This window comes from Gymnodraco acuticeps, unplaced genomic scaffold, assembly GCF_902827175.1.
Source record: "Gymnodraco acuticeps unplaced genomic scaffold, fGymAcu1.1, whole genome shotgun sequence".
Taxonomy (NCBI): domain Eukaryota; kingdom Metazoa; phylum Chordata; class Actinopteri; order Perciformes; family Bathydraconidae; genus Gymnodraco; species Gymnodraco acuticeps.
The window spans coordinates 241,814-265,833 of NW_022992100.1; the positions used below are offsets into that span (position 1 = coordinate 241,814).

General features: G+C 39.1%; 4 protein-coding genes across 5 annotated transcripts; 1 reads left to right on the plus strand and 3 right to left on the minus strand.

Annotated features, from left to right (window-relative positions):
• Positions 1–480: 480 nt before the first annotated feature.
• Positions 481–6,353, minus strand: si:ch211-145o7.3 (forkhead box protein N2). 2 transcript variants are annotated; one of them, XM_034202865.1, is made up of 5 exons: positions 6,206–6,353; positions 4,612–5,264; positions 3,568–3,689; positions 2,916–2,971; positions 481–2,017 (listed from the first exon to the last, which is right to left on the minus strand). In XM_034202865.1, exons 2-5 carry the CDS (start codon positions 5,245–5,247, stop codon positions 1,662–1,664), a joined length of 1,170 nt encoding a protein of 389 aa, XP_034058756.1. In that variant the 5' UTR covers positions 5,248–5,264; positions 6,206–6,353; the 3' UTR covers positions 481–1,661. The 2 variants fall into 2 exon arrangements, with proteins under 2 accessions (XP_034058756.1, XP_034058757.1); XM_034202866.1 differs by having other exon boundaries at positions 4,612–5,261; positions 6,206–6,347.
• Positions 6,354–6,766: 413 nt separating this feature from the next.
• On the minus strand, positions 6,767–11,711 carry yif1a (Yip1 interacting factor homolog A (S. cerevisiae)). Its single transcript, XM_034202867.1, has 9 exons — positions 11,606–11,711; positions 11,127–11,178; positions 10,373–10,617; positions 9,486–9,590; positions 8,609–8,687; positions 8,463–8,520; positions 8,221–8,376; positions 7,963–8,056; positions 6,767–7,493 (listed from the first exon to the last, which is right to left on the minus strand). The coding sequence occupies exons 2-9, from the start codon at positions 11,155–11,157 to the stop codon at positions 7,341–7,343; spliced, it is 921 nt and encodes a 306-aa protein (XP_034058758.1). The 5' UTR covers positions 11,158–11,178; positions 11,606–11,711; the 3' UTR covers positions 6,767–7,340.
• Positions 11,712–16,363: 4,652 nt separating this feature from the next.
• On the plus strand, positions 16,364–20,363 carry fosl1a (FOS like 1, AP-1 transcription factor subunit a). Its single transcript, XM_034202913.1, is given in 5 exon segments — positions 16,364–16,468; positions 17,278–17,452; positions 17,455–17,528; positions 18,874–18,981; positions 19,101–20,363. Coding segments are annotated over 5 exon segments (1,020 nt in total). The 3' UTR covers positions 19,659–20,363.
• A 174-nt stretch (positions 20,364–20,537) lies between these two features.
• Positions 20,538–23,914, minus strand: ccdc85b (coiled-coil domain containing 85B). Its single transcript, XM_034202914.1, has one exon. It carries the CDS (start codon positions 23,122–23,124, stop codon positions 22,522–22,524), a length of 603 nt encoding a protein of 200 aa, XP_034058805.1. The 5' UTR covers positions 23,125–23,914; the 3' UTR covers positions 20,538–22,521.
• Between the last annotated feature and the right edge of the window lie 106 nt (positions 23,915–24,020).

Below are 24,020 nucleotides of genomic sequence, written 5' to 3' on the forward strand. Positions count from 1 at the left end.
TTTCCTGGAATAAAAGAACACGACAATAGACAACAACACAACAGTATACGCATTAATACATGCTTTAAAGTCCAAACGCAAAATTCCTCGTTATGCAAAATGGCCATTTAGGCAACATGTATTGTATTACAATTATTGGTGCATTCATGTGTTCATCACTTACATTTTGCACTTGGTGGAGTTTATTTGAACTACTTGATGCACTAGCTTAACCTATAATACTATATTATAATGTATATCATATATTACATTTGCAAAGTAACTAGTAACTAAATATGTAAAACAAATGTAGTGGACTAAAAATTACATTTGTCCACAAAATGTAGTGGAGTAAAAGCATAAAGTGACATGATGTGAAAATACTCAATTAAAGAACAAGTCTACCGTTTTACTCAAGAGTGTTGAGTAAATGTACAGTTACATTACAGCACTGATGGTTACACACTGTAAAGGCACCTAAATTAACAGAAAAATAGGCCGTTTTGATTCACTGAACAGCAGGATGGATTGTATTTGTTAGATTACAAAATCTTAAACTTTTGAACATTAACAAACAGAATTTCCGTGTACACTGAAATGTAAAGCATTTTAAATGGCAGTGGGTTCGTTTTGCATTCATAACTCAAATTTCCAATCAAAGACTTCCTGATTGAAGAACATTTTGCTTAGCATACAAGATCATATCTAGTTTTTAAAATTCACAGAAAATTCAAAGTCATTCTGTAACATTACATAATGTAAATAAAACTCAAGCACAAATTATATGAAAAATGACAATAGGTGTAAAGAAATACATAGAAAGAAAATTGGAAGTACTTATAATTGTAATTGAGTAGTGCTTTCCCATTTTCGGAGCACAATCTACAATTGCAGCTACATTATAAATTAAGTGTTTCACTCAACTAGTAAAAGGCAGTATTTTCAGAATACAGTAACAGAGTTAAAGTAAAATATATTTCAAATACATTTGTCTAAATGTTTTTCCCTCAAAAAGTAACCTCTATAAAGACATAATAAAGAAAAGATGGCCACTATTTGAATGATTTGGAGAAAAACTGGTTGGAAAGGCTTATTAATATTGAAAAGGCAACAGTGTGGATGTGAGTCAATAGCTATTTTAGTATTTTCTTTTTCAGGTTTTAAGGCTATAAAAATCGTACCCTAACATGGAAAACATCTTAATCCAGAAACAGTTTTTCCATTACACCCCTGAGAATGAACATAATGTAGAAACACAGCTGAAAAGCTCAAATCTTTTTGTAACAAAGATCCAACTCTATTAATACTTGCCCCTCAGTTTTAAAACCTCTGAGTATATCTTTGTCCGGCCTTTTCCATTGAGGATTACACTCTCAAGTATTTGTCCAGGTTTTCATTGTATGGTGGTCAATTTAGCTTTTGCATCATAAGTGCCTGAACTAAAGTCATGTGATTCATTAGTCTTGTTAGTCCAACAAAAGGTGAAACTATATTTTTTATCTAACTAAAAATCAAGAATAAGGGCAGTGTCAACGTCTCAGGAAGAAGAAGTGATATTCCTAACATCATCACTCCATCCATTATCGATTAAGATTCTAAAACATTAATCTCAATTTATGTTGCTTTGTTGGAGCTTACGATGGATTTAAGCATCAGCTCTGACTGTTAAAAGGGATTTTTGATTAATAAACTCCGCCTGCCAGGTCCAACAGCGACCCAGCAGCCTCCTGGGCCTCTGCGTCCAGCTGGAGGATCTCCACGGTCTCCAGGTCCAGCTCTGTGTCGCCGGGCAGCACCAGGTACTGGTACTGGTGAGACTCGTAGTAATGTAACTCGATGTAACCGCTGTCTGACAGGGGGTCTTTCTCCATGTCCTCGCTGACATCGCCCTGATGATGGTATTCAACCGACTCCATGGTGACGAGCTCCTCGTGATCCGGGGTCAAAGGGCACAGTGGGTTTTCAGAGAAAGGTGTGTTATCAGCGGCCATGATTTGGGTTGATGGCGAGGAGAGGAGAAGGGTGTGAGAGAGAGGATCTGCATGAATGAAAAACGATGCATGAAGCAGAATATGAGTCAGAAAGAAGCACTACAGCCAGACGTTATAGAAAACAGACGCCACACAGAGAATGCATTTCCTGTTTCTGTGTCACTTTTTTTATCGGCCGTACACCCTTTAGGAGACTGATCTGGTGGAGTCCATTACCTCCAATGGAAAATATTTAACACAGATTATAAACAACCTTTTTGCCACAAAATCACCAAAGTCTATTTTGAACCACATTTCAAAATGCAACATATTTTCCAAAGGATCTAACAATAAAATTACATTTTCAGATGAACCAATCAGAAGAAATTACATTTGTTCGAGACATACTTGTCTGTTAGTCTGCCTCAGTAACACACTCTTGTGAGATCTGGCAACTCAGAACATTACCACTAGTCAAACTGTGTCAAAATGTGAAGCTAAAATCAACTAACGCTATAAAAACTATCTTTACTTTTAGGATGGCTATGCTGTAGTTAAGAGGAACAACATGTATTTCAAATTTTTGGTCAACTGTCCATTCATTAGAAAAATCATTTTCCTGGTCAAACAACCACTTGTCAGACTCTTCAGTGGGTACGTGGGCCCATATAGCACATAGGCTAGGGAATAAAAACGGGGGACACATAAAGGAAACTAAGCCATTGATGGGTTGCTAAGGTAATAAATGGTTGTTGCCATGACAACGTAACACAAACACAGGAACAATGTTGCATGCTGTGAATTCTTCAGAGAGGGAGAAAAGCTGCATGTAATAAAAGTGTCTCAGAGAGATGTTCCTGCATTCAAGAAACATTGCAGAAGAATAAAAATTCATAAAAGGTCAAATATGTAAGTTTAGGGCTAATTAAGAGACATGAGCCTGCTGTGAGTGTCCTCTCCACTGACCTGACATTTCCATAGAGTCGCACACTGCAGGAACCCCAAACTCTGCTCCCTCCAGCCTGCACACAACACGGAGAGAAAGTTAGACAACTACATGTGTTTGTTTTTGTTTGTTTGCAGTAAAGAGTCATTCGAATGTGCAATTAAGATGAAACATCTCGAGTATATTTCATTGCTGCATTAGAACAATATCACTGAAGCAATGTTTTGGGTTTCTTTTCTTATGATTTTTCCTCCTATTGTTAAATCTAACAATATATCTTTAAAACAAAAAAGAGTGAAAGATTGCAATTTTTAAGTCTCGACATTTTATTTTTCATCCATTGTACTGTGTAGCCCAAAAAATCTCAAGATATTCTATAAAAAAATTAATAAATGTGAACTGTGAGAACAGAAAGATTCATACATTTGCGAAGTCGAAGAATTTTTTTTTCATCAAATAATTTAACTAAAAAAAAACTGAACAAATCCAATGCTTAGTAAAGTTACGACTTAAAACAGCGTACCTAAATGTACCACAGGTGCATGAAGCTGGTTGCATTTGATGTATTGAATACTATACTTAATAGAGTTTTATTAGCTTTGAATTTGTGGAACTAAAGATGTTTTTTCAGAATGAAAAATATTGATTGTTGTACAAACTCTGTGTACTCACAATGCAGGCTTGTTTAACAGATTGATGTTGGTGCTGTGATAACTGTGGGTCTTCCTCAGCACCTCGAGGAGCGCCGGCCGGTACTCTGGACACACACACCACAGCGACCCCTTCCCCACTGACTGAATCAAACATAGAAAAACACATTTCAAACTGCTGCAGCCCATGCAAAGACGCTGACCAAAACAACCTCAACACATGTGGAGAACATTATAGAAATTATAGAAAAGGGCAGTTTAGTTGCTGACTCGACTACAGATCAGCACATCTAGCTTCAAAGTGTTGCTCAAGGACATTTTGGTTGCTCCTAATGCTATAAACACAAGACATCATAAGACATATCTGAATAAAGTCATTCATGATGTTATCCTCTCTCTTGACTACTGTAACTCCCGCCTTTCTGGCCTTAAACAAAAGTCACTCTTATGCCTCCAGCTGGTTCAGGATGCAGCAGCTCAGCATGCCAATCCTGGCTTCTCAATATTGACTCCCTGATGGTTTGAGAATTGTAAGAATTGACTGATCCCCTTTAAAGCACATACGGAGGGTCTCTAACCCAATGGCTACATTGTAAATGTTGACCTCATATGAACCCGTTTTCAGTCTTAGATCCTCTGACCTGAATCTAATGGTGACTGTGCTTTTTTGATCAGGTCCCCATGCCTAAAGAGATTAGGCCCGCAGAACCAGTAATCACTATTGAATTCATTCTTAAAACCTGTAGACATGCTTTTGTTCTTTGCATCCATTGTATTTACATGTCTTTATTGTTTGGATCCTTGTACTGTTTTACTAAAACGGTTTGGCTTATTTTAAGCTCATGTACTTCCTGGATTTTTGCTTTTTGTATCCTCATTGTTGATTGCACTAAAGTGTGTACATCACTGACACACACATAGAAGTGTCAGCTAAATGAAATGTAATGTTATCTGTCATAATTTTTCTCTAGTATTGTATACGCCCCCTTGTTTTTGTGTGGTAAATTGAACTTAGTTTGAATTTTTGTTGTTTGCCCTCACTGTATATATTGCTTCATATCCCCACCTGGCTCTTGTCCCTCTGAATGCGACGGAAGCTCTTGCTCAGCGACAGGTTGTGTCTGACAGAGTTCCTCCAGCCTCCGGTGGCCGTCCTGTAGTAGGGGAAATTGTTCACTATCCAATCGTAAATGTCCTTAACTGGAAGCCTCTTGTCAGGTGAGTCTTCTATCGCCATGAAAATCAGACTACTGAAGGAGTACGGTGGTTTGGACATGGCAGGTGAAAGAGGTTGGGTAGGTGTGAAGGACTCAAGCTGAGGCAGCGTTGTGATTTTGGGAAGGGGCTGCAGCGGGAGCAGGTTGCCCCTCTGATGCAGCCAGTTGAGGCAGGTCAGGTCGTCCTGGTCAGGGACAGTCGCTGTGCTGAAGCACTGTATGTTTTGTCCTTCAAGGCCCTGAGACGCTGTGCAGTGTGAAAGAGGCGAGAAAGAGTGGAGAGACTCTGCTGTTGCTGGAGAAAGTGAGGAAGGGGACGGGGGGAAAGAAATGGGTGAAAGTGGGAGGGAAAGACGACCATTAGAGCAGCCGGTCTGCTGCGGTGAAGACGAGAAAGGCAGGGACCCTCCAAAAGTAGAAGTACATGGTGACGAGGGCGACAGCAAGTGAGAGCTATTCTCCATCTCTCTTCCAGGAGAAAACATCCAGAATCATTCAGCTGCTGGAAGAAACGAGATAAATGAATCAGTTACTGCTGCAAAATTGTTTTCATGAAAACAGGATTAAAAGTTGGCTCTAAGAGCTGCACTTGTATCTTATTCAGTATCCCTAATGTTTTTTCTATAAACATATTTTGCCTTTTGGGTAATCAATCAATCAATGTCTATTTATATAGCCCAATATCCCAAATGTTACATTTGTCTCAGTGGACTTCACAGTTTGTACAAACTGTTAAATAGTCAATAAGGACCAAACTAAATGAATATTTGCTTCCTATGACTACTACTACTAGGACTACTATTAGTCCTACTATTGTACTCTGATATGTAGGCTACTTAAATCCATTCATTATTTATCTAAAAGTAAGTAACTTTGCATTAAGGATTCACGTCAACTCCAGCCCGATGTATTAATAAAGCCGACATTACAAATCATTAAGGTTATGCAAAGCATTTGACTTTCACCAAACCCAAAAAATTACCTTTCAAAACAAAAACAATAATTCAGGAAGGTCCAACAAAACTGATGGAAAAAAGGAAAAATGTTTCAGTTAAATGTTAGCTATCCGTTCCCCTCCGATGAGCATCTTCTAAACGTGCAAAGTTCACACTCTTCTAGCACTCTCACGGTCAGGTACCTTTGTCTTATAGGCACAAAACCTGTCCGGTGAACAGGTGCATGTCTATTAGAGAGTAATTGTTACTCTAATTCAAAGTACGCTAACGTTGATTTAGTGTGTTTAACACAATAATTGCCGTGTAAAAACTCATCTATAATGCTCTGAAGGGTTATATGTGATGCCAGCCACATGGCTCGACAATGCAGTTCAGGAGGCAAATGGCGGAACAATATAAAGTTTCATATAGACAAGAAAGCCGCCTTTTTCCCCTCAGGTGATGTTACCTAGTGGTTCAAAATGCATATTATTAACTAGTTACTCACCAATTTTCAATAACGATGACCTTGGCAGAACACTTCTCCTTGAGTGTTAAAAAAAACAAAGCCTTTGAAGAGTTAAAGGTGAAGTTGTGGTGTTTAAAACTGGACTCGGACACTCTCCCTCCTTGTTCTGTTGCCGTCTGGGGTCTCCATGGAAACCGAAAGGACGCTTTGCACTGAGCGCGTTGTCGTGCGCGCTCCCGCAACTCACGTCCACCCGCAACTCACGTCCACCACCATCAAGTGGTCATAATGCAGCAGGAGCAACACCTATTGATCGTTTACATTCTTCCGATTATTGTTTTTTACATTAACTGTTTGGTCTATACAATATCAGAAAACAGTGAAAATGTACATTTGTAGATGAAGTCGGAAGTTGTTCTCACAACAGAAATAATTCACATGTTGCCCTAATCCTTTCTGTTCATTCCAGTTTCTCTAAGTCCAACGAGATGTTTTTAGATGTCTTTGTTTTGTCAGCACAAAACCCAAAGACATTCATTTGAACATGAATAAAACAGATGCAAAAAAATACAGAAGAACTAGCTTTAGAAACTTTTCAAATCGAATACACAAAGCTTAATATATTTATTTTTTCTAGAAAAATCCAAACATTGTCATGCTTTTTCAAATGTATTTAAATAAAATTCAGGACTTACAAGAAAGATAATGCAGCAACATCACCATACCAGAAAATGGTACTTGACTCATGTGTGCAATGTGAGTTTTATGTCTGTGGGGTGAGTTTATCGTTGCGTGAAAATACTGTAAATCATGGGACATTTTATAAAAGGGAATTAGAACTGAATTTGAGTTGAGATTAAACACATCTCACAATGAAAGCCTTTGTTTTCAAAGTTAGATGGCCAAAAATAAGCATTTGTCAGAGTTACTCATGGAGAAAAACAACGTTCACTGAGACATTTTCTGTGTCACACTTTGTGGTTAAATCAATGAAGCCTTTTCATTAATCAACAGGTCTATCTGACAAGCTCAACACACACTGCAGTTCAACACCATCTACATTTGTTTTGAGTTTACCAACAAAAGAGTGTATAAAGGCAGGAGTACAAACACTCAACAACCAAATGTTTTGGGTCCAATACACTTGGATTTCAGGTGAAGAAATGCTTCACGGTCACCTGACCAAGTGAGAGGTTAACCAATATATAATGATGGGCTGAAACACTGCAATCACTACAGTGATGTAAAGACGGAATTGAGGTTTGGCACTTGATCCGGTTCCCATGGAGTCCGTGGAGGGAATGATCTTCATTTTCAGAGATCGAACCTGCGAAGACAGAAAAATATTTAAGGCTACACTTCAGGTATCACCATGGGCCAGGTCTACTGTAAACAGGTATATGTCATATCTGTAAAGGTTTAAAGTTGTTTACAGTTTGAATATGTATAAAGCTGTGTTAATGTTTTATATATTGTATTCGTATTTTTGTCTTGTTTTAAACTTTTTTTCCCTTTGTTTTTTTTATTCCTGAGCTGCTGTAACAAGCTAACTTACACTGTTAGGCATCAAAAAGATTATGATTTTATAAAAATGCTAAACAATGAGATATCACAGTGTATCTTTAACATATTAGTATATTTAATATTTTGATCATCAAAACCAGATACACAGGATTTGGTAAACGCTTTATCATGCATGTTCAGTTTAAAGTAATAAGCTGAAAGTATTCAAATGTATTTTGTTTTCTGATTAGGAAAAAAACCTTAAGATTGGAAATATAGTTGTTAATACTTACAAGGAAGAACATAAGGGCACAAGAGGACCAGGCAAGGGCCACATAGTAACCATCGCTGCCAAACAGTAAGCCACACAACACTGTGAAGATCATCCTAGAGGGGAAGCATTACAAAAAAGTGAGTTAATATGAATTTATGAAGCATTTGAAATGTTTTATTACACAATAAGTTGGAGCTTTGGTAAAAAAACGAACCCTTACACTTACTTGCTTTGTAAAATATAATCATAAGCATCTTAAATATAACACAATATTTACCCGACATATTTGTATCCACTGTAGGCGATGAGATCAAATGTTGACAGGTCGCTGTGCACCGTCAGCAGGTACAAACTCAACAGCATCACCAACACCTCGATGATGACCCACACGAGGGCGGTGCTGGCACACAGACCAAGAACCTCGGGACTGAACCTTCACACAGAGACAATTCTTATTAAACTTTAAATACATATTTACTGTAAGTCATAAAGAAAATTAAATATGGAAAAATAACTTACCGTTTTTGAATGCCGAGGGCCATTCCAGCAAGTAAAATGTAGGTAATGAAAGCCATCGCTAAAAGACAAAGCACAGTTAATGCACTATATACAGGCATCAGAAAATCCTCTGTCACTGATATTTTTTGTATTTATAGAAAACGTACTTGGTATGTAGAGATCTGGTGCGTTCACATCCTGTCGTGGAGGCAGTGGCGTGTCCCGATGGTAACGCACTTCCCAATCCTAACAAGAACACAAATACAGAAGAGGCTGTCGTCAGTAAAGCTCTTTAATCTGAAGGGTCTACAAGATGGAAAAACGTAGTTTGTATTAAACAATAAAATGGAAACTAGAGAATAACTTTATGGAAGTTAATTCAAACAATATTAAAGCTCAATGATAAATTAGGACTAACAGCAGTCCTAGAAGATTGATAAAAGCACACATTAACACTTAACACTTAAAATATGCTCTTGAAAGAAAATATGGCATCTTAAAACCAAATAATGAAGAAGAAGATAAGAAGGGAAACTGGAAATAGATATGTCACATTTTTTATTTTATATTAACAGTTCACATGATACACAAGTATGTGTTATGGACATTTTTAGATATAATTTGACTTGAGCCATCTTTGTCTGTTATATTTTTAAATGATTATCGTAATTATTCTTGTCTGTACATATGTGTACGTATATGTATGGCCTTTTGTGACCCTTGCTTTACGAGGTCTGTGTAGTTCAGTCATTATCAGGGCACAGATTGTTTGGGACTTGATTAACAATCTCAATAAGTTCAAGTGTGTGGGAACTAACTGAGCTTAGTGCACTTTCCCACCCTGACAATCACGCCATCATGATGTATAAATGAAGTTGGAGTGGTGATTAAGTGGCTGATTATCTTGTTTGCATGGTTTCAATGAGATACAGTATGTGGGTGTAAATATGATACCAGGCAAAATTATCAAGCAGCTATGTACGATATTAAATGTTTTGTGTCGTCCTGAATGCTGTAGGACAAAGTCTGAATGGCTGTGATTACCTGATGTGTGTAGGGGAACATGAGGATCATAAGTTTCTTCAACACATATCTGGTGTCGACGGCAAAGAAGTATTTCAGCTTGTTCACAGACATGAACTTGCTGATCTGAAAGGCAAAGGAAGGGCAAACATTAACTTAGCAGATGAAGAGTGAAAGTCTGCGAAAGTTAATAAATACAGTTGGTATTACATGGTATTCTTTAAAAAGGAGGCTTTGACCGCCCTTAGCACTGTGCAACACCCAGTCTATGTAGAGTTACTAATCCGGCAGATCAACATCAGTTTAATTAAACTGCTTTCCACATGCAATATTTACTTTGTGAGGACCTACCCTTTTTCTTCGGTGAGTTACTTCACAGACGGTTTCTCTTTATTAAAAGACAAACCAGAAATGTGTCTGCTTTATTGAAAGACCTGTCCACTTACAATGACTCCCCTTAGTAATTATGTTTAAACCCAGTATTTCTGCACAGCTGCAAATAAAGACGAGGCTGCACTTATATTATAATAGTGTTGTCATTTTTGGACAATTGATTTGAGCGGTTCAACAGTGTAAATGAAAGTACACATCAATGTGGTTCTATGTTGAATAACTTTAATTGACCAACTTGTTACCTTTTTGGACATAAATTAAATAAAATGGCACAAGAACACCTTCATGGAGGAAAACGTTGACTTTGCACCCGTTTAGACCTATTATTTTATCACATTATGTATTTGTGGTTCATCGACACCTGTATTAAAACTGTCAACTTGAGATTGAATCACCCAAGAAAATATTTTTGTGGTAGAAGTCTATTATTTATCAAATCTAGGACTTTACCTTATTTATAGGTTACTGAGTTAAAACCCCATAAAAGTAGAAATCAATATCCTTGTTTTGCTCACCTCCTTGTTCACCATATCTTTTCCTGTGTTTGCTAAAGAGGAGCCGTACATCATTGCAGCGTTGGCCATCGGGTCAGCAAACATGTTGTTCGGCCCAGCACCCCCTTGCATGTCATTTTGGGGTCCTGCCATATTGTACCCAGGAGTGTAGTATCCTTGACTGTTCATTGCTGGTGCTGCAGAGCTGGTGTCATCAAACAGCACAGAGTCTGCTGTGGGGGGGGGTGCACGAGCTCTCGGTTTAGCTGTGGAAAGGAAAAACACAACGGATTACAAAGAGGGTATTTAATAAGTATCAAATCTTGGTGATATTCATGTATTTATACCAGCTTATTATCCACAATATCAACAATAACCTGAACTCAAATTGTTTAATTTATTCATATAATAGATGAATATGAGTGATGAGCAAGATAATGAGAAGTTCCTGAAACAAATCCTATTCAAAAAGTTGTGATTTTCAGTTTGTGTACCTATTGTTGATTCAACTACATGTACAGTTGTAGAGGCTGTCATTGTGATGCTTGAATTGTAATGCATTGGACTGGTCTTTCTAATATATTTTCCAAACCACGTAGATCAATTAAGGTGAACTATAATAAACCTAAAGCAGGAAGAGATTAACTTAAGCTCAGTGTGTCTAGCTGTAGTTGGTAAGAAAATAGGAAGTAGACACCATGGACGGATATTTGTCAAATTTTTCACAAAAACGTTAACTCTGAGTAATACGGTGATTCATGAAGGTTCCACTTACTTGCTCGGTACCCCTGTTGTGGCAAGTCCATGTTGACGTTTGCTGACGTTAGCTTAAAATAAAAACATTCACACATTAGCTACATCTCAGCTAATTTAAGTCATTTTTGCCATCTTAGAGAAGCACTGTGATGTTATACCACAACTTACATTAAAACATTTCATTCAATACATGATACAAGTAAGATGTTAGCTTTGCTCACGTTAATACCAACAGCTAACCTAACTACGTGTAAACTTATTCAATGGTAGCTAACAGTTAATGCTAACAGTTAATGCTAACAGTTAATGCTAACAGTTACTGCTATCTACATAGCCAGGCAAGCTAAGTTAACAACATCATATTTTCAACCAACACTCGATGAAGCCGCCCAGTTGGATTACACATATAACATCAGTATTTTAAAGGTACACACTGCGTGACTGATGGATAATGTTTACGACTATTAAGTAAATAAGGAGCAGAAGAGCCCAGCTTACCTGCACAGCTAACGTTGTTAGCTAGCTACGTGGCTACAACCGGACTGATCCCACCCATCCACTGCGGTTGGCTGAATTCAGTGTGCCTGCGTGGCAGACAACCATGTAAGTATACAAGTACACAGCTGTCCAAATACACACAGCAGGTACTGCTAAGACTTCCTTGTGTAAATCATTTTTGATCTTACTATTTTCTTTTCCATTATCATCTGTTTGTTGGTTGCATTTAGAATTTTAGAGGGAAACTGATTTATTACATTCTCAGTAGTGGCAAATAACTTGTTCTTAATGAACTGTCAGTATTCCTGCAAATGTATACTTCCAGTACACTACAATCCTGAGTTGAATATGGAACTTAAATCTTATCATCTGTCGTTGGGCGGTGGTGGCTCAGATACTTTGAGATACTTGTAGTTTGATTATTTTCATTTTTAGCACCTTTATACAGTACCTATGCTTCATTATTTGAACATTTAAAACAAGTTAATTAAACGTAAAAATACTAAACAGTAGTCAAATAATGCAGTTAAATTAACTCCATCTGGACCAGCCACAATTCCACTACTTTCATGTTGGCCACTTCAGAACAAGTTGTTGCTATTATTACTTAGTACATTTTACTATGCATCTATACTTTTTTTCTATACAATACTATTTCAATGCCAAGCTGACAATATATAATATGTTATAAAATATTTCCCATACCGTTTTACAGTATTTTAATTACATTATTTAAATACAATTACCACTTTTATAGATTTGAATCGACATTTATTTTACTACCAGTAAACTTTACATACTTTGTTTAGGCATGTAACAATATGCACTGTATAGTCACAGCAAAACAATTAAGGTGTGAATTTAACACCCACTAAACCAAATAAAAAAAGTGTGTGGCATGAGGATGTTTAATGCTTTGTGAGGCATGTTTGTGTGTGGGATGTGTGGGTGGGTGTGGGGGAGTTTTTTTAGGATGAGTGAATGGTATTGGAATCTAAACTTTATTTTTCCCCTCCAGAAAATGGTTAACTTTTGTAGGGAAAACATGGAGTGAAACAAAAAAAAAACACTCATATGCTAACATGTAATATGCAAAATTCAAAAATATTCTGATGCGCAGACATTATCTAATAAAAAAAGAGATAAAGGAACAGCTGGTGGATGAATGAAGCTGCAATCAGGAGAAAAAAGTTGACCGACATGTTGGGACACAATTAGAGACACAGCCTGTTTGGCCTCATAGCATTCCTGAAGCTTTAGTCATCAGACTCTCACCTTTACCCCATATCTCTTCCGATGATACCACCAACCACATTGACAATAAAACATCCTGTATATTTGTCCTCATTATCACAGGGTGAAATATTGTTGAAATGTGAAATTTAAAACTCGGCAGTGAAATGGACCAATGAGCAACAGGCATGCTTTATTCAATGTCATGCTCGCGGCAGTTTCAGTTTAACTCCATTGTATCTATCCTCATTAATAAGTTATGAAGAGACAGAAGGCCACGATTCAACGTGTTAACTTCTCTGTAGATGAGGATTAGTAATATACAACATTTTTCTCCTTTTCCCACATAAAAAAATTATCACAAACCGTCTTTGCAATTATCTTTAGTGACTCTTTTAAAAAAACATTAATATTCCACACTTCTTATTCCTACAGTATATAAGTAGAATTAGGAGTAATGTGAGACACTGGTGTATCAGCAGTGAGGAGAAATCAGCCTTTGCCGGGAACTCTGTCCTTGGGGACTGCAAGGTCAGCAGCTGCTGTGACAGCCTAAGCTTACTGAATCTACAGCATGCAGCTTTTGAATCTGGTCTATTTTGTGCTTGATAGTAAAACATCTGTTGAAACGGATGGTGAATTAATTGAGAAGCACTGTGGCGATGCACTGACTCATCTCCACAGGCATGCTTGTGTGTTGATGTGGTTTTTGTAGTGAAAGTGACTACCAAAGACCTAAGACCTCACCGCCATTAGGCTCATGCTTCTAGCTTTATCCCTACTTTATGATCCGTTTCATAACTGATCCTGGAGCAGATATGTAATCTTAAAGTTCATATTTAAGATAAAATGTTAGCATTTTTTTTCTTTCTGCTGTCTCATAATAAGAGTTTTAACTATTATGGAGGCGTGTGGCGCTGTGCGTTGGTGTTCGGATCAGGGGGCGCACAGGTTCAAACTCCACTGCAGTCAGCATGTCGTTGTGTCCCTGGGCAAGACACTTCACCCCAAATTGCTCCTGTGGGGATTTCCCACAGTATTGAGTATGTAAGTTCATCAGATCCTCCTTCGCACTCTCCAAAAACTTGGAGTTTCTGGCTCTGCACTTTCCCTCCTCACCTCATACCTGAAAGACCGTACCTACAGGGTGACTTGGAGAGGGTCTGAGTCCGACCCTTGTCAATTAACTACGGGGGTCCCTCAGGGCTCTGTTCTTGGTCCCCTCCTCTTCTCCTTGTACACAAACTCGCTCGGATCAGTCATTAGCCCGCATGGTTTTTCTTACCACTGCTACGCTGACGACACCCAATTAATTCTGTCCTTTCCCCGCTCAGAGACCCAGGTCGTCGCACGCATCTCTGCTTGTCTAGCTGACATCTCTCAGTGGATGTCTGCTCACCACCTCAAGCTCAACCTTGACAAGACTGAGCTGCTCTTCCTCCCGGGAAAAGATTGTCCAACTCTTGACCTGACAATCAACATCGGCACCTCAGTTGTTTCCCCCGACTCAGACTGCAAGGAATCTGGGTGTGACTCTAGATAACAACCTGTCCTTCACTGCAAACATCGCTGCTACAACCCGCTGCTGCAGATACACGCTTTACAACATCAGGAAGATACGTCCCCAGCTGACTCAGAAAGCGACTCAGGTTCTGGTCCAGGCTCTCGTCATCTCACGCCTAGACTACTGCAACTCCCTCCTGGCTGGTCTACCTGCATGTGCCATCCGACCTCTGCAGCTCATCCAGAATGCAGCGGCTCGTCTGGTTTTCAACCTTCCTAAATTCTCCCACACCACTCCGCTCCTCCGCTCCCTTCACTGGCTTCCGGTAACTGCTAGAATCCACTTCAAGACACTGGTACTTGCTTACCGTGCTGCAAATGGATCTGGCCCTTCCTACATCCAGGACATGGTTAAACCGTACACCCCAGCGCATGCACTACGCTCTGCATCAGCCAAACGACTCGTTGCGCCCTCGCTGCGAGGGGGACCCAAGTTCCCATCGGCGAAAACACGTGGGTTTGCTATCCTGGCTCCAAGATGGTGGAATGAGCTCCCCATTGACATCAGGACGGCAGATAGCTTGCACATCTTCCGGCGCAAACTGAAAACTCATCTCTTTCGACTCCACTTCGAGCGTTAGAACTATTAACGAAGCACTTTTATACCAATAAAGGACTGGATTACCTAAAGCCAGTTGAGTAGCACTTGAAATGTTTGGCTCTATGAAACCTGATATACTTATATGATTCTGTTTTCTTCAAGGTTGTGTCTTCCTGGTCTAATGTACTTATTGTAAGTCGCTTTGGACAAAAGCGTCAGCTAAATGCAATGTAATGTAATGTAATGTAATGTAAGTCGCTTTGGATAAAAGCGTCTAACAAGTCACATGTAATTATCAGACCTGACAGTTATACAGTCGACAAATAGTGGAATTAGCTCTTTGTTATGTAAAAGTATTTGTACTGGTATAACATATTAAAGTCCACAATTTCATGCTTACGTAAGTAATTGGTAAAGTCTGCTATTAACTAATTGGTTATTTAATTCATTTATTGTAGCCCATCATAATCAAGATATTTATAATTTCTGAAAACTATTTGAAAATGAAAACTAGTCAGTCACTGCCTTTACACAGATACTAGTGATACGTTTGGGTTGACATGGCCGGAAAGCAATACAGTATATTATATTTTAATGATTGATTGGTTGTAGTTTTTAGTGGTAATGTGATAGACGACAATATTTTCAGAATGACATGATGGAGAGAAGAATTTTATTTCAGTATAATTCAGAACACTTACTGCAACCTCAGTAACAATCATAAAGGTAAATATACACCTCTCTCTGGAACATAATAATATTCCTAAATGTACAATTGCTGGCAGATCTGTACTTAAATGTATAGATGTAATAATAAAGTGACAGTGTTCAATTTTTTATATAACAATCCTTTTTATATCACCTTTTATTCAAATATTTAACGTTAGAGTAAATTAATTATTACGTAATCGACAGTACTTCCACTGCTGTAGGAAATTGCAGTAGTATTTCAACCAATGCATCAGAAGTGGTTTCTGTGAGGAATCCCGCGTGGAGGAAACTCTCACCATATATGGTCAATTACGTCACGGCACGTGGTTTGATTCGTGCGAGGTTCCAGACAGCACTATTTCCCGTAACTACGGAGGGGCGTGGTGAACATACAGTGCCGCTTTAAGAGTTTACAACCTCACAATCATTCCCAGACTTTTGGTTAAAAATATATGACTAACTCCGGGAGGACGTACTGAAAGTCGTTTTCAGAGGTTTTAAGGCGATTTGAAAAAAAGCAAGGTGATATTTTCTTCCTTGTACCCCCTTGAAGACGTGCCTGTTTGGACTCTACCGATTTACCGCAATAAGGTGGGCTTGCCCAGAGTTTGAATTGACACACGAGAATCATCCCGAAAGTACTTTTCGTGAGAGGTAAAGGCTTTATATCCACAGCCGGGAGCTAGTTTCTTTTCATTTAAACAGAAAGGATGTATCAAAACTTTGGGAATCAAGGGAGAGGAAACCCGGCGTACACTGGCAGCTCCTCTGGGTCTCACTCCCAGGGAAGCACCAGCAACACACAGCAGGAGCAGGTTGGTGAACTTTCAATTAACTAGACCATAGGTTATCACAGAGTCAGTGGTCAAATCGGTAAAACACAATATTAACTTTCTTGTAAAAGTAACAAAAAGTTGTTTAAATTGTAAATACCAAGCTACCATATATATATATATATATATATATATATATATATGTGTTTTGTGCAGTAGAATACAGGCATTATACCCAGTAGGAATAGGAATGTAACACTCCTGATTTTTCATTTTTATTTTGCTTGAGCATTTAAATTGTATTCTTTATTGTAGTTTACATCTATTCCACTATCTCAGAGGGGAAATGTTGTACTTTGGACATATGATAAACAATGATATGATGCAGTACTACACTACTAACCCAGTATACAAACTAAGTTGGCTCGACAATCTACAAGATACAAATAGATAGATAGATAGATACTTTAAATATATACTCATTCAATGTGATTACAACTGAATGATAGCCATTAGTACAATAACACTTTGGATTCTGCATAAGAATCCATTACATTTACTTTTGATAGGCTACCAGGAATTTGTTGTTATACTTTTTAGAAGTTTTTTACTTATGTAATCATTTAAATTCAGAAATGTTATTTGTGAGATATTTCTACTTTAAAACTTCTTCCACCACTTATCATATTGGAATTAGTCAAACTCAATATTAAGGATCTTAATTATTTTCAACATTAATGGTTTACTTTAATTGTTTTGTGTTTTGTAATCGATCCCATCTTAAATTAACTTTATTAATGTCTGTCTTTTCAACCTATTTTGTGTTTGTCTTTTCAACCTATTTTACCCAGAAGTATACAATGGCTGGGAGCAGTCCATTTGTACCAAGCCTCAATGCCATCACAACCAACCAGGACCTCCAGTGGTTGGTCCAGCCCTCAATCCTGCATCCGCCGGGCCCTTCAAGATCTCCAGTTCCTCCCTACCCAACCCTCTCTGGGGCACGGCCTCTGGCTCCACCACCCCCATTTTCCTCCGACCAGGTGTCATAAGAGCTGCTGCACACACTACTGCTTCGACAAGGCACAGGAATGACCAGCATGTAAGAAAGTACTTCTTAATGAATCTGAAACGTTATGAACATACAAACACTGATACAGACACTGGTTAGTGTGGATTGTGTGTGTTTCTACTGTTGAGAAATAGTGATAGGTATTAACTTAGATCTCTTGGGAGTCATATTTTCCCTATTGGGGGGGCTGTTCGTAAGGGGTGTGGAGGAGCAGAATCATTTGTGTAACTAGTGTGTAATACCCTCTATGTGTCATTTCCTTTTGACTTACACATCCGATAAATACATTTAGCAATAGAGTAAGGACAAGATTATGTAGAGAGGTTACTTAATATATTAAAAAAAAGGATAATTTTCTCCCAGGAGGAAAACACATTGTTATGTTCTTTGATGGTGTTTACTTTGACTCAATGTTGATTCAGTAAAAATGATCACATGTGACACACTGTTTGCAAAGATTAGTCTTTTGGCAGGAGAGCAATGTCAAGTATATAAAAAAACAAGTTACCATAGATGTTAAAGTGACCCAGTTTTAACCTTTAGAACCATCACCCTGTTCCGCAAAGTGTAGTTTCTGTAGTTTCCTCAGGCACATGTTGGCACACATCACAGTTTTTTTCTCCCTGAAGTTGTAATTCTATGGTACAGGAAGTAGACTTGTCATGTGACTCACAGGGGCAAGTCATGTTCAGTGACTCACACCTGAGTCACCGCTAGAGACTGAGCATGACTCATCACCAATGAAAGCCCGGGAAATATTGGATCAACAGCAATTATTCATGAGGGCGCTGGATGTAGTCAGAGTTTGGGTGTTACAAAAGGCACAAAAGCTCAGACATTTCAAAAATCATTTAGCTGCCATGGCTGTGATGACTCAGAGCACGCACATGGTGGTAGTATTTCTCCTGTGTCATGTACTTTAACATGTCTGGCTTTACACTTCAAATGTTGTGTATGTTGCCCACAGCAAGAAGGTTTCACAATCAAATGTTAGACATTAAAGGGATTTAGAAAATATCGCTACTGCATTAGGTTAACTTATTTTCTGTATTTTTAGGAAAGACACCCCTTTTGCAAATGGTGAAACATTTGAACTCATGGATTTCACCATAAACATTCCCAATTTCATAACCTACATCAACACAATTGTTTTTTATTACAACGTTTCTGCAATGCAAATGAGACCTAATCTAATGTTTAGTTTTGGTATATTTAAAATACATCTACAGATGCAGATAGAGAATGTGTCCCAAGTAGTGTCTAACTAGTCTGAACATAGTATAATAATAACTTTAGCCACTGAGTTGTGCATTAAAACAATGTTTTTGTCTGGGGTATCTTGTCTTAAACTTTGTTTTTGTCTTTCTCATTAAAGCTATCCCAAGAAGAGATGGAGAGACGTAGAATAAGAAGGGAGCGGAATAAGATGGCAGCAGCAAAATGTCGCAATCGCCGTCGGGAGCTAACAGACACACTGCAAAATGTGAGTGCACATTGTAAACATGTTATGACATTAATGCTTTAAATATAATGTATTGTCTCAAAGACACATGAGAGAAATTACTTATGTGTTTCTCTTGTTCTGCTTTCCCCCTGGTGTAGGAGACTGACATACTGGAAGATGAAAAGTCAAAGTTACAGAAGGAAATAGCAGAATTAGAAAAGGAGAAGGACAAGCTTGAGCTGGTCCTGGAAGCTCACCGTCCCATTTGTAAAATAGAGGGATCGGATTCAGATTCGGACCCAAATCCATCCATTTCTGCTTTGGGAGGCATCAAACTGGAGCCACATGACTTCAGCAGACCCGGACCCTCAACCAGACAGCCAACAAAAGTAGAGAAGCCTAAACCGAGGATAACCATCCCAACCAAACGTGAAACAGCGGCTGCCTCGTCTGCTGCCTCTGAATCAGAGTCTCTCCACACTCCGGTTCTCGCATCCACTCCCTCCCTCACGCCCTTCACAGCTGGTATGATTTTCACCTACCCCTCTGCCTCTTTGGACACCAGCGCCTCCACCACGTCCCATGCTTCCTCCCATCACGGAAACATCCACCACTCTCAGGTCCCACAGCCCTGCGGGATAGCCCACCGCCGCAGCAGCAGCAGTGGAGACCAATCGGATCACTCCCTGCACTCCCCGACCATCCTCACGCTGTGATCAAAGCCCGCAGCACCCTGACAAAACACTAATGTGTGAGAGGAGGGATCTCTGGGGGTGTGAAATGAAAACGATGATTGTGTTCAGCATTTCAAAATGAGCTTCATGTCTTATTTCAGAAAGTAGATCTTTACTTGGATGATATGCCAATTAGAGGCCCGATTTTGATAAAAATGTTACTATTTTTTTGTATTGATACAAATATAGAGTCTTTTACCTTTCATTTTAAAAGCTATTATGTAGAGTGAACATGTTTGAAGTTTATTAGCAAAGCATTGCATGCAGAATTTATAATACAAGCTTTTCTAGAGAAATAACTATAACTCAAACTAGTAATATAATAATTGTGATATTACAGTAAATGTTGAATTTAATGCCTTTTTTACATTGTTACATCATGTTTTGTAACACTTTATAAACGTCCTCAGCTAGGGAAATAGACTACTTATAAACAAGGTTCCTTATTTTTGTACGAGTCCTCTAATAAATCCTAATATTGTCTATGCAAACGATTGACCACTAAGGCTGGGCCGTAGGAGTTAATATAGATTTTATAATCACATATTTATATTTCCAGAGTGTAATATATATATATATATTTGTAAATGTTTTTGTTGTCTCTGATCTGTTTGGTTTGGCAGTGCCTTACTTTTATTTTTCGCAAAGTAGTAATACTGCACAGACAATAAAGAGCTAGCATGTGTACAATTTGTGATGGTGTTATTATTTACAACCAAACGAAGAATGTGAATATCCTGAGATTTTAAAAACAACCAATTCATCAAATTAAATTAAGAATGAAACATTTAAAGTGTAAAGAAGATTTGTACACTTTGTGAACACCAAGACACAGTTTAACCTAAACAGGAACAGCAACACTTTTGGACTTATGAGTATTTAATTCCTTTATAGTCAATTGAAAGAAGATCCTTTTGCATTTAACTTGAAATGAATTAGTAATGTTCGTTGGTTGAAGCTTTTCAAACGTGAGGGTTTGCAGCTGTCTTGGGGTAAGGAATGCTTGTCAGAATACAAATTATAATTGCAATTTTCTTTCTCTTTTTTTGACTGTGTTTTGCATTTTACATGAAAATGCAAATGAGGGAAACAATATATGATGAAAACAATCACAACTCTTTTACTGACACTTGATAAAAGCATTAGCTGGCTGCAAATTACACTGAAAATGTGAACACTGTGTTCTGTTTCCCAAAATGAAGTGAATATCATGCTAATACATACATGGCTCAGAGGGCATTGGATTGCTCTACTAAAATGGGGTTAGAGAGAAAAACGAGATGGAACGAGAGTCAGAGTGAGAGCACTATAAAGCATGAAGAAATCAGCATGTGCGCTGCCGTCAAAGGACTTTCGTGCATCACTAAGTGGCAGAAAGCATTACTGCCCTCTTCAGCCCTCCAGAATGTGCAAATAGGGATCCAAAAATAAAACTGATGAACATCCATAAAGTCAGTATGTGTGACATAGCTGGAACATCAATCACGCGCAGTCATTTAGACATGAAGGTCAAAACAAGTGCAGAAATCAATCCTTTGTTTCTGTGTCATGTGTACATGTGTAAATGCTGGTTTCTGCAAAGTCAAACGCACAAAGAAAGGTCAGAACAGCCGAAGTGTCATCATACCCACTGTATTTAAAGCTCTTCAATGCACTACGAGCATAGCCCACCAATAAAACAGCTAACGACAAAATAAATCTTTTCTAATCCATGTGCATTATCTATGATTTAACTGAAATCGGTTAGTTATGCAAGTTAATACAGATAAATCAAGATAAAGAAGGGTCAAAGTTAAGACTATCCATAATGTTACAGGGTAAATACAAGGCATGAGATACAGAAGACAAAGCTGACTGTCGCCAACTTAAACAAACTCTGTGATATGCTAATTGAGCATTGAAAACAATGTAATAAAAAATGTAATACAAGTGGATTTAAACAGCTTGAATAGAATACAAATCCTTAAAAGTTGTAGACCTTCCAGTTTGATACAAAGAGTTTCCAGTTGGATTTTTAAAAAAGTGACAGAACTTGTTCGCTTCAGCTCTGAGTGAGGTCCAAGGACATCTATCATGTCTGATCCTAAACGTTATGACCCGTGTGCTGGCTCTGCCCAGGCTCTCGATCCTTATGCACAGCAGCCCCACCCACATGAAACCTGAAGGGCCTTCACATCAGACTGGTTAACAGGCCTGTACACATTGTGACAATCATCATGCACATATGACACTCCAATCCTGTCCTGAGGAAGAGAGTGCATCAAATATTACACATTATTGGGCATCTAGCAAAAGCAAATATCAAATAGTTTCTTTTTGTTCCTTTTATCACAACTCATCTTTTTCAGTGCTATTGGAATTCAGTGGACTAAATATGGCTCAAAACTGGATTGAAATGTCTCTTTAGATCAGTGATTTAAAGATCCATTGTAACGCTGTCCAGTGCAATAGAAAAAAGGCTTCTACCAGTGTAGGCTATTCCAGTGCATGAGATAATTGTATGTGACCCACTTTTTTGGTCCCATTTCTTTTTTTCTTTTTTTAGACAACAGACCACTGAAAAAGGAGAATTTCCCCAAAACAGAGGAGTCATTAGAAAAAAAATACTGTAAAATGTAGATACACTATCATCTGGAAAACATCTAGTCATTGTCTTTGTAAAGTCCTGAAATAGTTCATAGTGGTAGATTATTTGTCAAGTGAAAACCTAGTGGCACACACGTCGTTGCAGCATTCAGAAAGCCCTAATGCTTGATTTGCACCAAATTGATTTGTATTGTCTGACAAAGCGTCTGTGTCTCCATTAATCACCCCTACGATTTCCTTATTTGACATGAACCTGGCGTCAGTCATCAGGAGAGCACACCAGGTGCAGCTGGTCCGGGCTCCCCACGCTGCCGGTGCTGGAGGACCCGTCCCCCAGGTCCCGGACCACCATGCAGGGCAGGTTGAGCTCACTGGACCCCCCGGGGCTGGAGTCACTCCTGCTGACACACTCCTCCTCCAGAACCAGGCACAGCTCCTTCAGGTCCAAATTCTCCTTCACCAGCCCGTCCTGCATACGCTCCAGGTCGGCCAGCTTTTTCAAGTAACCGCCCAGATCCTCCCGCATCACTTTGGCTGCGTGATGCCCGAACAGCTGCCATTCCCTGGACAGCTTCTTCACTTTGAGCCGGTCGTCGTCCAGGAAGCAGCACAGATCCCGCAGCTCCACGTTTTCCTCCTGCAGGCGCTGATTGATGACTTTCAGTTCCCTGATTTCAATGAGGTGTCCCTGAAGCTGTTTATTGACCTCTTTTATCAGCCGTCCACGCTGAATGAGGGCTGATATTTTCTCCGTCTCCTCTTTACGCAGCCGGCTCACCAGCTCCTCTTTGGAGCACGCCAGCAAATCGTCGTCAGACATCTTTGACAGTTCTCTGTTTATTATCTCCCCTTCGCTACCCATTTTCTATTAAAAAAAATCTACACCTAAATTGTAGGCTACCTGAGAATCTGTAGAAAGAGAGATGTAGCTGGGTGCTTCAATGCTCAACACAGAGCCATCACATCCTCCTCCTCTGCATATTTTCAAGATATATAGGCTATGCAATTACTAGAGCACCGGAGGCCAAATCATGGCACAAACATGTGATTTCTTTACTTAGATGGATTCCTTCAAGGCGCTGTGACTCCAGTCCTTATGTGTGCTGAACCCGGTGGCTGTTTTTCGTGGATGATGTCTTAATGAGGTCGTGGATGAAACCCCCATTAATGTCAATCTGTCATCCTCGCAACAGCAAGCTGTGTGCTCCAAAGGCCTCCAGGAACACAACTGTCCCGATTTTACCTCCTTTCGCAGTACTTTGAAGGCAATAGCCGTCCGATGGGCTCTTGTGTGGGCCTGCTGAATGTAAAAAAGGCCCGGTTGATCCACGGAGGCTTAATCCAGCAGCCTCGGATGCACACCCTGCTGCAGATGTTGTGATTTTACGTCGCTGGCATCGTCTCAGCAGGCTGGGCTCTGTTCACCACGGCTGAATGAACTCCGTTCCCAGGTGGTGTTGTCGGTGCAGCAGCTTTTTCAAAAACCATTCATTCTTTAGATAAAAAAAACAAGCGAAAACTAAATAAACCAAAATCCAATCTCATCGTTTATCCGATCACGGTAAGTGCATCATCGCTGCTCATCCTCTGGGGCTGGACTGTTACCACAACAATGTCCGCCTCCGCCACTTTCACAGCTCTGATTCCGCTAAGCAGGGTGTCAAACTCAAACATTACCGGAAGTCCGTCTTTAGCGCCTTCAAAATAAAAGCACGCGCATTTTAAATGGTAATGAAGTAGCCTAAGTGAAAATGTTTT